The 12708-nt window shown below is 34.5% G+C and overlaps 4 protein-coding genes across 4 annotated transcripts in view; 2 read left to right on the top strand and 2 right to left on the bottom strand.

Annotated features, from left to right (window-relative positions):
* Nucleotides 1–1807, bottom strand: part of LOC132186645 (glutathione transferase GST 23-like) — a 2909-nt gene extending 1102 nt beyond the window's left edge. The window contains exons 1-2 of the mRNA XM_059600630.1: nt 1496–1807; nt 12–275 (exon numbers count right to left, since the gene is read on the bottom strand). Of these exons, the coding sequence (XP_059456613.1) occupies nt 12–275; nt 1496–1807 (576 nt within the window). The remainder of the gene's footprint in view (nt 1–11; nt 276–1495) is intronic.
* A 4741-nt stretch (nt 1808–6548) lies between these two features.
* LOC132186648 (uncharacterized) lies at nt 6549–9214 on the top strand. Its single transcript, XM_059600632.1, has 3 exons — nt 6549–7356; nt 7435–9047; nt 9197–9214. The coding sequence occupies exons 1-3, from the start codon at nt 6549–6551 to the stop codon at nt 9212–9214; spliced, it is 2439 nt and encodes an 812-aa protein (XP_059456615.1).
* Nucleotides 9215–9378: 164 nt separating this feature from the next.
* On the top strand, nt 9379–10657 carry LOC132187850 (probable glutathione S-transferase). The gene is made up of 2 exons (XM_059602284.1): nt 9379–9805; nt 9996–10657. The coding sequence occupies exons 1-2, from the start codon at nt 9494–9496 to the stop codon at nt 10359–10361; spliced, it is 678 nt and encodes a 225-aa protein (XP_059458267.1). The 5' UTR covers nt 9379–9493; the 3' UTR covers nt 10362–10657.
* An 860-nt stretch (nt 10658–11517) lies between these two features.
* On the bottom strand, nt 11518–11979 carry LOC132186649 (glutathione transferase GST 23-like). Its single transcript, XM_059600633.1, has 2 exons — nt 11899–11979; nt 11518–11856 (listed from the first exon to the last, which is right to left on the bottom strand). The coding sequence occupies exons 1-2, from the start codon at nt 11977–11979 to the stop codon at nt 11518–11520; spliced, it is 420 nt and encodes a 139-aa protein (XP_059456616.1).
* Nucleotides 11980–12708: the final 729 nt, after the last annotated feature.

Raw genomic sequence — 12708 nt, forward strand, 5'->3', positions numbered from 1 at the left:
ATTATTGGGGCATCCATGAAATTCTGAATCCATGCTAACAACAATGGATGCTTTTCATGTTCTATCAATGTCAAGCCCTTTAACTCCTCTAACACACCGACCAAATTAGCAAGCCAACCAAATGCAAGATCTACAAATCCAATTTTCTCTCCACCGAAGAACTTCTTCCCTCTCAGTTCTTCTTCCAAATATTTCAAGTTCCCCTGGGCTGTGACCATTGCTTCCTCTTGCTCCTTCCCTTGCTTGATAAAAGCATTCCATATGGAAGGCACAACCTACAGCAACACACAACATATCGTCATGTTAACAAGTATCACCATTGCCAGAACTCCTTGGCTGGAAGAGTAAGCAGTTTCAACTTTTTGAAAATTAACAAATTCAGGTTTATATTTGAACATAATACAGAGTAGTTGCTAGTTATCAGGAAAAACAGGATCGGGATCTCTAAAATTCACAGTCCCAATTGCATACAATTCAAATAGTTTTACAGTAGATTGATGATCTACTTTTCCTCAAGTAACTTTGTTAAAATATTAATTAAATAATTAATTTTTTTTTTTTTTAACAACTTAAACTTTTGAAACAAATGATAATTTAATATGGTATAAGAGTTAAAGAATTTGAGTTCGAATCTTAATTCTATAATTTATACAAGTAATTTAGATATAACTCCATATATATCATGTATGAGACCTACTTGTTCTTGAGCAAGTAGCTAGGCTCTCACTTCGAGTTAGGGGTGTCAACCCGGTCCGGTTTCTCGATTTTTGGCTAAAACCGGGAACCGGAACCGAGGTACCCTGGTTCTCGATTTTGAGAAACAGGAACCGGAACCGGGACCCCTGTTACCGGTCGGTTCCGGTTTTACCCAGTCTGGTAACCGATTTTTTAAAAAAATTGGTTTTTGGGCTTATTTTAGGTATGGGGCCTAAAATAAGCCCCCCTTTTTTTTTTCTTTTTTTTTTCATAAGTTGGCCCATTTTTTAAAAAATTTATTAGTTTTTTTGTCTAAATTAAAGGGGTTTTATTGTGATTGTTCCAAATAATTAAAAAATAAACCTAAAAAAATCCAAAAATCCTAAAAAATCAATGTTTTTGCCTATTTGGGCCTTAGAAATAAAAATTTAATTTTAAAAATACCCTAAACCTAAACCTAAGTGTAAAAAAAATATATATATATATATATAAAAAAAAAAAAATAGAAAACCGGTTCTGTTATTCCCGGTAAAAACCGGGTACCAAAAACCGGTACCGGAACCGGGGTATCCGGTTTTTGGATTTTTCAAATCGGAACCGGAACCGGGACCCCAGTTTCCCAATTTCTCAGTTTTTCGGTTCATGTTCTAGTTTCTCGGTAATTTTTGATACCCCCACTTCGAGTTGCCCAAAATAGGTGAGCCCTACGAACTTCTTGTATTACATGCAATTCACTGAGATTATTTCAGGAAGTCAGGAACAGGACATAATTCTTGCTATATAAGAGTGGTTGCTTTACCTTATCGTCTCCAAATTTTGCCCAGAAGCGTGCGGTGGCTCGTTCATAAGGATCTTCAGGCAATAAGGGAGTTTGTTTCCAGGTCTCCTCAATATATTCAAGAATTACTAGTGACTCTGCTAATGGTTTGCCATTATGCACAAGCACAAGAACCTTCTTATGGATAGGATTATAGTGCAGAAGCAAAGAGCTCTTACTGGAGAGATCTTCATAGATGGTATCATAAGGAATGCCCTTTAGTTGAAGTGCCCAAACGACCCTTAAAGCAAATGGAGTTGACCATGTCCTAAAAAGCTTCACTTCTTCTGCCATGGTGATGGATGAGTTGAGTTGATTTGTAAACTATGGTATCCCATGTCTTTATTTATAAATTAGAGTCTTAAGGAATTTGGATAATAATAATAATAATAATATCCCTTTATTTTCCTCTATTTATATACGAGGGCATGTAAGTAAAAGAGAGCGTTAGGCTTAGCCGCTTAGCAAGGATGATATTTTAATATTTTATCTGAGGCGCGTGTGTATGTGCTGATGAAATATGAGATGCACGCCTAATTGATGACGTAAGTCGTGATGTTTGTAGTTGCTGACTTTTTTGAGTTTTTATTCTCTGAGGTCGGCAATTTTTGGTCGTATATATCACAAGGCGGCCATGGCGAATCGGAGAGAATATTGTGAACTATTGGGCTTATCAAAAGAAAATGCTCAAAATGTTTGTAGTGCTTGGACTGACTTTTTTCAGTTTTTATTCTCTGAGGCCGGCTTTTTTTTGCTTGTATACATCCCAAGGCTGTGGCCTATGGGAGTGAATATTGTGATCTATTGGGCCTATTAAAATGCTCAAAAAAAAAAAAAAAAACAAAAACAAAAAACCTATTCTTGTGCTTTTTACAGAATTCAAAAGAATGATCGAAGAACTAGTTTAAAAGGTGCTCTTATTGTACTATTGGAAAGATTAAAGAAGACATCCACTGTCAAACTGGGAAAAAAGTCGTTTGGAAAGCAGAAAAAAGAGGAGAAAAATCTCTCCCCAAGCCAAGAGTACTGCATTTGGGCATTTCCAGCCCACAAGTCTCTGCAATGTGTCGTACAAAATCATTTCAAAAGTTTTCTTTTAATCTCCACACATCCCTTCGACTAAAACCCCCCCCCCCCCCCCCCAAAAAAAAAAAAAAAAAAAGTTCCGAATAATGCTTTTAAAATTAGCCCAACAATGAGAATGACAGATATCAAAGTCCCACTTGGAGTTTTATTGAAGCTCACAAGCAACATTTTGCGTATTTGACAATGAGCATTAGGAGATAATCATCACGACACCTTATAAAAAAGATAAATTTCAATCCTGCCATGGAACAACCCAATCTACAAATAGGATGAAACTAAATGAGTAATGCTACACTTAGTCTCACATCTCTACACCCATTTTTCTACACATATAGGTGGCTTTTAAAACTACCATTAAATATGAAATAATCTTGAGTGGATTTTAATCTAAAGTAATTTTAAAAGCCACCTATGAATGTAGAAAAATGGGTGTAAGAATGTGGGAGTATGTATAACACTATTCAAACTAAATACAAGGGATCACATGTACAATATTTATAGGAGACACTCAGTTTAAAAGGAATAGACCCCCTAATCGGACTCCTCGTGTGCTTTTTGAACAAACACAAGTGCAAGAGTCACAAGGGATGCATAAATTGAGGTGGGTATCCTCTGCACCACCTTCCCAACTCCCGGGACACCCTCAGTAGCCTTCTTTGTTGCCATTGCAATCCTTATGATTATTAAAATAAATAAAAATATGATTCTCTCTCATCTCTCATCTCTCATCTCTCATCTCTCCTCTCATGTCTTACAATTCTCTCTCCTCTCATATATATAATATAATTAAAAAAAATAAATATTTTAATGATATAGGGAATGATTAAGGGAAGCTTTTGAGGTGTATTTTGACATAGGGAAGCAAAAAGTAATTTGAAACCTTAAATGTAGGAAATTAAAATGATGAGGAAGCTACTGGGAATGCTAAGGAGGTATAACATGATGTGACATAACATGATTAAAAATAAAATAAATTTAATTTTTGAAAAATTTAATCATATTATATTACGTCATGTTGTAAAATGTTTTTGTAAAATTTGTTTGTAAGTGTAACATTTTTCTTGTTGCCAATCATTGGCTATTTAAAAATCCAATTGGCTATTTAGAACCCCAAGCATTGGGCAGTCCAAAACTGTCTAGCTAATTTTTTCAAATAAGTTTAATAAAGTGTTTTCTAGCATGTGAGAAACATATGTTTTTTAAGTAATGTTATATTTTTACTTTTTTACACTCATAGATAGCTTTTAAAATTCAATAAAAATTTATTTCATATTCAATGATGATTTTAAAAGCTACATATAACTTTGAAAAAATTATATAAAAAAATAAGAGTAAACATAACATTATTCATGTCCTTTTAATAACAAGTAATTTTCACATTTGTTATAACACATTTCACTTTATTAAACTTACTTATAAGAATTAGTTCCAAATAAGAGATTAAATACTCAAGAAAGGTCACTCCAAGTCACCAACCACTACAAACATCACGTCATTAGTTAGACTTGAATATTTTAAAGGCTAATTGATGACTTGATGTTTGTAGTGCTTGGAGTCTTGGAGTGACTTTTTCGTCTTTATTTTGACATTTCAAGGCACATGCATCTAATTGTTTTTCTAAACCATTCCTTTTGCACTTCAATTATTTATTTATTTTGCCTTCTCCCTTATCATATCTTATTTTTGGAATTTTGACCCTAAGTCTAACACTCTCTTTTACTTACATACCCAGGTTTTTTATAGTAAAATTTCGTTATTGACTCTAACAAATTTTGAAAGTGTAACACTAATTTAAATATGACACATATAACAATTTTATTAGTTTTAACGTATTTCACTAATAGAATTTGTTAAATCAACGAATGAAATTTCACTGTAAGGAATAAATTTTTTTTAGTATACTATAAGAACATTTGAATTCATTTTGATATTACAGTGAGTTAATTGCAAATCAGGTAAATCAAATTGACTAATTTTATATTTTTTCTTTCTAATAAATAAGAAAAGTACACGTCTTTTTATCAATTTAACATTTAATTTATAATGTTTTCTCCAACTAAAAATTACATCAATGTATTGTTGTGTGAAAGGTCATGAATCTCTCACACAATCACTCCAGTGGAACAAATGTGATATATCGTTTAAAAGAAAAATAAACAAAAGACAATAAGAATATAAGATTTACATGGTTCAAAATTTTGCTTACGTCTAGAGTGCAACGGTAAAGAGAGATTTTATTAATTCAAAAGAGGAGAACGCAAAAGAGTTTTAAAACACTCACAAACCCAGGACCCCAAATACACCCAATTTCCCTCACTTTCTAGGACTCTCAATTCTCCGGTACAAGTTGCTCCCTTTTCCTCTCAGCTTTACAACAATAACCGGATGTCTTTGTTTTTTGTCTTCTTTTGTTGCTCCCTTTTCCTCTCAGCTTTACAACAATAACCGGATATCTTCGTTTTTTGTCTTTGTGTGGGCGGAAAGTTCTTCATTCGGTGCAGACATTGGATTGAGAGAGCAGTGGCGGACCCACGTATGGGCCAGTGGTGGCCACGACCCCCCCAAGAGAAATTACAAAAAAAAAATTTCAGCACAAGTTTTGGTGTTGAGCTGCTGACCCTCATCCATCCAGCCACATATTAACATACGGCCCCCACAATTCCACATTTCCACAAAGAATTTTGTTTTTTAAAAAACTTTGGACACTTGTCTGGAGCACCGAGCACACGTCCAGCTACAAAGGGGCCCCTTCAACTATTAAAAAAAAACATTTATTGCTGGTCTGCAGTAGCCCCAAAAGCTATTAAAAAAAAAAAAAAAAATTCTTTTCCCTCTTTCTCAAGACTCACGCACTCGCCTCTCTGCTTTTGTTCTCTGAGTTCTCAGTTCTCTCCCTTTCTCTTTTCTGAAAGGCTGAATCTCCGTTGCTCTCCAGCCTCTCCTTCAGTGATGATAAATTGCATTTGTAACTTATAAGAGTAAAGGTTTGAAGATCATATATCAGGTGGGTTTTGCATCCTTTGTTCCCTTAAAAATTAGAATTGATTTAGGGTTAATTTTATGCATTAAATCTTGATTTGTTTTCTCTTGATGAAAGAAGAGTACCCAAAAATTGTTTATAATTTAAATGGGTGTCATACTGTTATGTCTTTTTAGGGCAGCAATGAAAGTCGAGAACTGATTCAGTCTGATTGGGATTTGACCCATTTGGGGACTTGGATTTTTACCAATGACAGCTGCGAGCCTGCGACACTAAGGTATTCCATAATCCCAAGAATCTGGTTTCTATTTTGGAAGTGTTATATTAATGATGTTCAGGTTGTTCAACTATTGTGTTATGACATTGTTTATCAATTAAGAGAATAATACATGTTAATGTATTGATTTTTTCCCCCTTAAGGCTTAATGGGTGTCATGTATGTTCAGGGCAGAAAATAGGTGGTCACTGGTCAGATTGACAAATTGGATTGGGTCCATTGAGAGATTGGATTTTTACCGGAAACACTGAGGTAGGTATCCCAAGAATCTGCTTAATTTTTTTTATTTTGATTCTTGAAAGTGTTATATTGATGCTATGTTATGATATTGTTTAGCCTCTTTGGCTCTTTAGGCTTTGATTAACTTAAGGGAAAAAATTGAATAATACATGTTAGTGGTACCCATTAATCATTATAAATAGACATCAATTTGATGTAGAACAATTAAACAATACGGCAAAAATTGTAGCATAACTGAAAGTCTGAAAACTTGAAACTCAGCGAAGATTGTTGTTGTGTTATTGTTTAGCCTTTTTAGGCTTTGATCAAATTAAGAGAATAATAATACATGTTAGTGGTACTACCCATCATAAATAGTTGCATTTGTTCTATTATCGGTAATGTATATTGGAAATTCGATCGTCTATCTTACGGGGTTGTAATTTAACTTGAAAATTTTAGGTTCATGCATCATGTCAAAGTTTAAAACTATTGATTCGTTCTTTAAAAGGAAAGAAGCCGACATTTCGAAAAGTAATACACCGTTGGATCTTAATGCCGAAACTTCAAATCCCGATGAGTGTCATCTTAAATCTTCAAGGGTTGAAGATGAAGAACATCCTTGCGGAGAATCTCTAATTGCGGAGACACAAGAGGCTCATTTTAAATTATCCACACTTAATGTTGATGAAGTTGATGCTTCTTTTATAGAACGAGATCCTGGATTACGTCCTCCGATCTGGGACTATCCAGTCAATCAACGGGATGAAATAAGGCGGGCTTATTTGCAACATGGTCCATATCAACCTATTCTTCGAAAGGAACAATATCCACTTTCTGGACCAGAAAAGCACCCTCGTCGCTTTCAAGCTTCTTGGTTCACACAATTTTCAACTTGGCTTGAGTATTCTCGTTCTACGGATGCTGCATATTGTCTACCATGCTATCTTTTTTCTATGAAAGCACTTGGACGTCCTGGATGGGATGTATTTACTATAAAGGGGTTTAGAAGTTGGAAAAAAGTTCATGATGAAAAAAATTGTGCCTTCTTGACTCATATTGGGGAGGATCCTTGTTCACCTCATAATAATGCTGTGAAATATTGTGAGGATTTGCAAAATCAAGCACAGCATATTGATAAAGTATTGAATGCACAAAGTACCGAACAAATTCTAAATAATCGACTTCGTGTGAAAACTTCTATTGATGTTGCTCGGTGGCTTACATTTCAAGGATGTCCTTTGAGAGGTCATGATGAGACTCCTGCTTCAAAAAATCGAGGTAACTTTCTTGAGATGATTCAAATTTTGGCTTCATATAATGAGAAAGTTGCAAGTGTTGTTTTGGAAAATGCTCCACAATTTGCAAAGTATACTTCACATACAATTCAAAAAGAGATTTTGCATGTTATTGCAAGTAAAGTGCGAAATAAAATTCGTGAAGATATTGGAGACTCTAAATTTTGCATTATTGTTGATGAAGCACGGGATGAGTCTAAGAGAGAGCAAATGGCTATTGTTTTGAGATTTGTTGATAAAGATGGTTTTATACAAGAACGTTTCTTTGATATAGTTCATGTTAAAGACACATCGGCATTGACTCTAAAGAATGGAATATTTGATGTTCTCTCTCGTCATTGCCTTGATATTCAAAATATTTGTGGACAAGGATATGATGGTGCTAGTAACATGCGTGGTGAATGGAAAGGATTGCAAGCATTATTTCTTAATGATTGTCCTTGTGCATACTATATTCATTGTTTTGCTCATCGATTACAATTAGCATTAGTTGCTGCGTCTAGAGAGGTGGATTCTGTTCATGTGTTCTTCACAAATTTGAATTTTATTATCAATGTGGCCAGTGCTTCATGTAAACGTCATGATCTACTACAAGTTGTTCATGCAATACATATTGCACATATGCAAGCTATTAGTGAGCTTGAAACTGGAAAAGGGGCTAACCAAATTGGCACTTTGAAACGAGCTGGTGATTCTCGTTGGGGTTCTCATTTTAATTCTATTTGTAGCATTATAAGGATGTTTGATGCTACTTGTACAATGCTTGAAGATGTTCAAAGAGAAGGAGGTACTTACTCTCAACGAGGAGATGCTAAGGCTGCTTATAAAATGCTTACATCCTTCGAGTTCATATTTATTTTACATTTAATGAAGGAACTCATGGGCATTACTGATGTTCTTTGTCAAGTGTTGCAGCAAAAATCTCTGGACATTTTAAATGCTATTCATTCAGTTTCTATTGCGAAAAAACTTATCCAAAAGTTGAGAGATGATGGGTGGGATAATTTACTTAAGAACATTGTCTGTTTCTGCAAGAAATCTGAAATTAGCATTCCGGCTTTGAGTGCTTGTTATATTGAAGGTCGAGGTCGTAATCAAAAGGATCACATTACAGTGGAGCATCATTATCATTTTGACATATTCAATACTGCCATCGACTTTCAATTGCAAGAGCTTGATAGTAGGTTTAGTGAAAAGGCGATGGAACTTTTGATACTTAGCTCTGCTTTGGATCCAAAAGATGCTTATAAATCTTTCAAAATTGACGATATATGTATCCTTGCGGAGAAATATTATCCTCTTGATTTTTCTGAGCAGGAGAAAATTAATTTGAGATATCAGTTGAGGTATTTTGAATTTGATGTCCACACCGATCCGACATTACAAAATTTGTCTTCTATTGCAGAATTATGCCAAGGATTGGCAAAGACAAAAAAATCAGAGACATACTATCTTATTGATAGATTGATTCGTCTTATTTTGACTCTGCTAGTGTCTACAACAACTACCGAACGAGCATTTTCAGCAATGAAAATTGTTAAAACACGACTACGCAACAAAATGGATGATGATTTTCTTGCAAATAGTTTAGTTATTTATATTGAAAGGAAAATTGCTGAGAGTTTCGATTTAGATTCGATACTTGATAATTTTGTACTTCTAAAATACCGTAAAGTGCAGTTCTAGACACTTTTTTGTATTTCTATCTTTTTGATATAGTGCCGACATGTTATATTTCTAATATATCAATTTGAGCACATATTTATGAACTTTTATAGATTTTTTTTGTGATGCATATACTGTGTGAATTACCAATTTTTCAGTGTGAACAAAATTTTTAGGACGCAAAACAAAAAAAACAAACAATTAGGATGCGAAATTTTTTTTTACGGCCCCTTCATTCTTAAACATCTGGCTCCGCCACTGTGAGAGAGTATACTTCAAATGTCATCCTTGACCAATATGAGCCATTACTTTTCAACATGTATTTCTAAACTATCACAAATTAGCACTTGCAGCCCTCGTCCAAATAGAGGAGAATATACGGATATTATCCAAAATTCTTTAATAATGTTATTTATAAAGACCTGGGCAGCCATCAACTAAACTCATCAATCACCATGGCAGAAGAAGTGAAGCTTTTTAGGAACTGGTCAAGTCCATTTGCTTTAAGGGTCGTTTGGGCGCTTCAACTAAAGGGCGTTCCATATGATACCATATATGAAGATCTCTCCGAGAAGAGCTCTTTGCTTCTCCACTATAATCCCATCCATAAGAAGGTTCCGGTGCTTGTGCATAATGAAAAACCATTAGCAGAGTCGCTTGTAATTCTTGAATATATTGAGGAGACCTGGAAGCAGACTCCCTTATTTCCTGAAGATCCTTATGAACGATCCACCGCACGCTTCTGGGCAAGATTTGGAGATGATCAGGTAAAGTAACCACCCTATATATAGCAGCAATTTTTTTTTTTTTTTTTTTTCGCAGCAAATTTTAGAGACCTCGATCCTGTTTTCCTGATAACTATGAACTACTCTGTATTATGTTCACCTATAAACCTCAATTTCTTAATTTTCAATATTGATGCTTGTTAATATGAGGATATGTTGTGTGTTGCTGTAGCTTTTGCATTCCGTATTCAATGTTTTTATCAAGCAAGGGAAAGAGCAAGAGGAAGCAATCGCCAGAGCCCAGGGGAACTTGAAATATTTGGAAGAAGAGCTGAGAGGGAAGAAGTTCTTCAGTGGAGAGAAAATTGGATTTTTAGATCTTGCATTTGGTTGGGTTGCTAATTTGGTTAGTGTATTTGAGGAGATACAGGGCTTGACATTGATAGAACATGAAAAGTATCCATTGTTGTTAGCATGGATTCAGAACTTCATTGATGCTCCAATAATCAAAGAAAGCTGGCCACCTCGAGACAAGCTGATCACCAAATACCGTGCTCGTATTGAATTCTACAGTTCAAAAGAGGCCGCAAAGAAATGAGTTCTTGATCTCCAACTTCAAATAATAGCAGAGCAATTGAAATGTTGGAGTTGCTTTACTAGTGTTTGCTTCTTAGTTGAAACATTAACATGTTTGCGAATAAAGGGTTTATTGTAATGGTTCATTCTGACCATAAGGAAGCAAGTCCATCTCCTGCTCTTTGGCCGATGTGAGACAATGCTCATTTCTTTTTCTACGCTTATAACCATCCTCTTTTATTCAGCTCTAGCATTATCACTTTCTCTTCCCTTACCTATTGAAAGGTACTTTATACACTTATTGAATTGTTCTTTTTTGTTCGTCTTTGTTATGTTAATTTGTTAAAGTAACGATTAAATGAGTAAATTTACATTTTTTTTTATAAGTTTAAGCTTTTAGAATAACTGGTAATTTAACATGGTATCAAAGCCAAAAGTCATGGGATCGAACCTTGACTCCGTTAAATTACCCTCATTTAAATTAAATATTTTACGTGTTGGGTCTCACCTATTAAAATGAAGTTTGATCCGACACGTGAGAAAGATTATTAAAGTAATGATTAAATACTTAAATTTACTTCTTTCTATCAGCTTAAACTTTTAAGATAACTGATGATTTAACAAAATTGTTTACTTTGGTGCCCGAACTGACATAATTGAACGACACTTGCTGGTTTTGGTATAGTTCGGCAACGCTTCCTTGACCGATTGGTCATTGGGTGATTTTCGATGACCGAACCCAGTCAATCCCACATGGATGCTCAATCTTAGAACATTATGATTGCAATCCTAGCTAGCTCACTATTTGGTCTAATAGAATATATAAGGTGAGATGGTAAGATGCATTGAATCACAATTAGTACATCATAACACAATAATTATAGATTGGATTGGTGTGGTAGGATTCTATTTGATTTAATCAGAAAAAAATAAAAATAAAAATAAAAATAATAATAATAATAATAATAAAAATAAAAATAAAATTCATGGTCGGACTTGTTTCCTTATGATCAGAATAAACAATAACAATAAACCCTTTATTCCCAAACATGTTTCAACTAAGAAGCAAACAGTTGTAAAGCAACTCCAACATTTCAATTGCTCTGCTATCATTTGAAGTTGGAGATCAAGAGAAGGCTTTGCAAGCCATCTCATTTCTCTGCTGCCTCTTTTGAAATCTAGGCTTCAAGAAGAGCATGGAATTTGGTGATCAGTTTGTCTCGAGGTGGCCAGTTTTCTTTGATTATTGGGGCATCCATGAAATTCTGAATCCATGCTAACAACAATGGATGCTTTTCATGTTCTATCAATGTCAAGCCCTTTAACTCCTCTAACACACCGACCAAATTAGCAAGCCAACCAAATGCAAGATCTACAAATCCAATTTTCTCTCCACCGAAGAACTTCTTCCCTCTCAGTTCTTCTTCCAAATATTTCAAGTTCCCCTGGGCTGTGACCATTGCTTCCTCTTGCTCCTTCCCTTGCTTGATAAAAGCATTCCATATGGAAGGCACAACCTACAGCAACACACAACATATCGTCATGTTAACAAGTATCACCATTGCCAGAACTCCTTGGCTGGAAGAGTAAGCAGTTTCAACTTTTTGAAAATTAACAAATTCAGGTTTATATTTGAACATAATACAGAGTAGTTGCTAGTTATCAGGAAAAACAGGATCGGGATCTCTAAAATTCACAGTCCCAATTGCATACAATTCAAATAGTTTTACAGTAGATTGATGATCTACTTTTCCTCAAGTAACTTTGTTAAAATATTAATTAAATAATTAATTTTTTTTTTTTTTTAACAACTTAAACTTTTGAAACAAATGATAATTTAATATGGTATAAGAGTTAAAAAATTTGAGTTCGAATCTTAATTCTATAATTTATACAAGTAATTTAGATATAACTCCATATATATCATGTATGAGACCTACTTATTCTTGAGCAAGTAGCTAGGCTCCCATTCCGAGTTAGGGGTGTCAACCCGGTCCGGTTTCTCGATTTTTGGCCAAAACCGGGAACCAGAACCGAGGTACCCCGGTTCTCGATTTTGAGAAACCGGAACTGGAACCGGGACCCTGGTTACCGGTCGGTTCCGGTTTTACCCGGTCTGGTAACCGATTTTTTAAAGAATTGGTTTTTGGGCTTATTTTAGGTATTGGGCCTAAAATAAGCCCCCTGTTTTTTTTTTTTTTCATAAGTTGGCCCATTTTTAAAAAATTTTATTAGTTTTTTTTATCTAAATTAAAGGGGTTTTGTTGTGATTGTTCCAAATAATTAAAAAATAAACCTAAAAAAATCCAAAAATCCTAAAAAATCAATATTTTTGCCTATTTGGGCCTTAGAAATAAAAATTTAATTTT

This window comes from Corylus avellana, chromosome ca7 (genome assembly GCF_901000735.1).
Source record: "Corylus avellana chromosome ca7, CavTom2PMs-1.0".
NCBI lineage: Eukaryota > Viridiplantae > Streptophyta > Magnoliopsida > Fagales > Betulaceae > Corylus > Corylus avellana.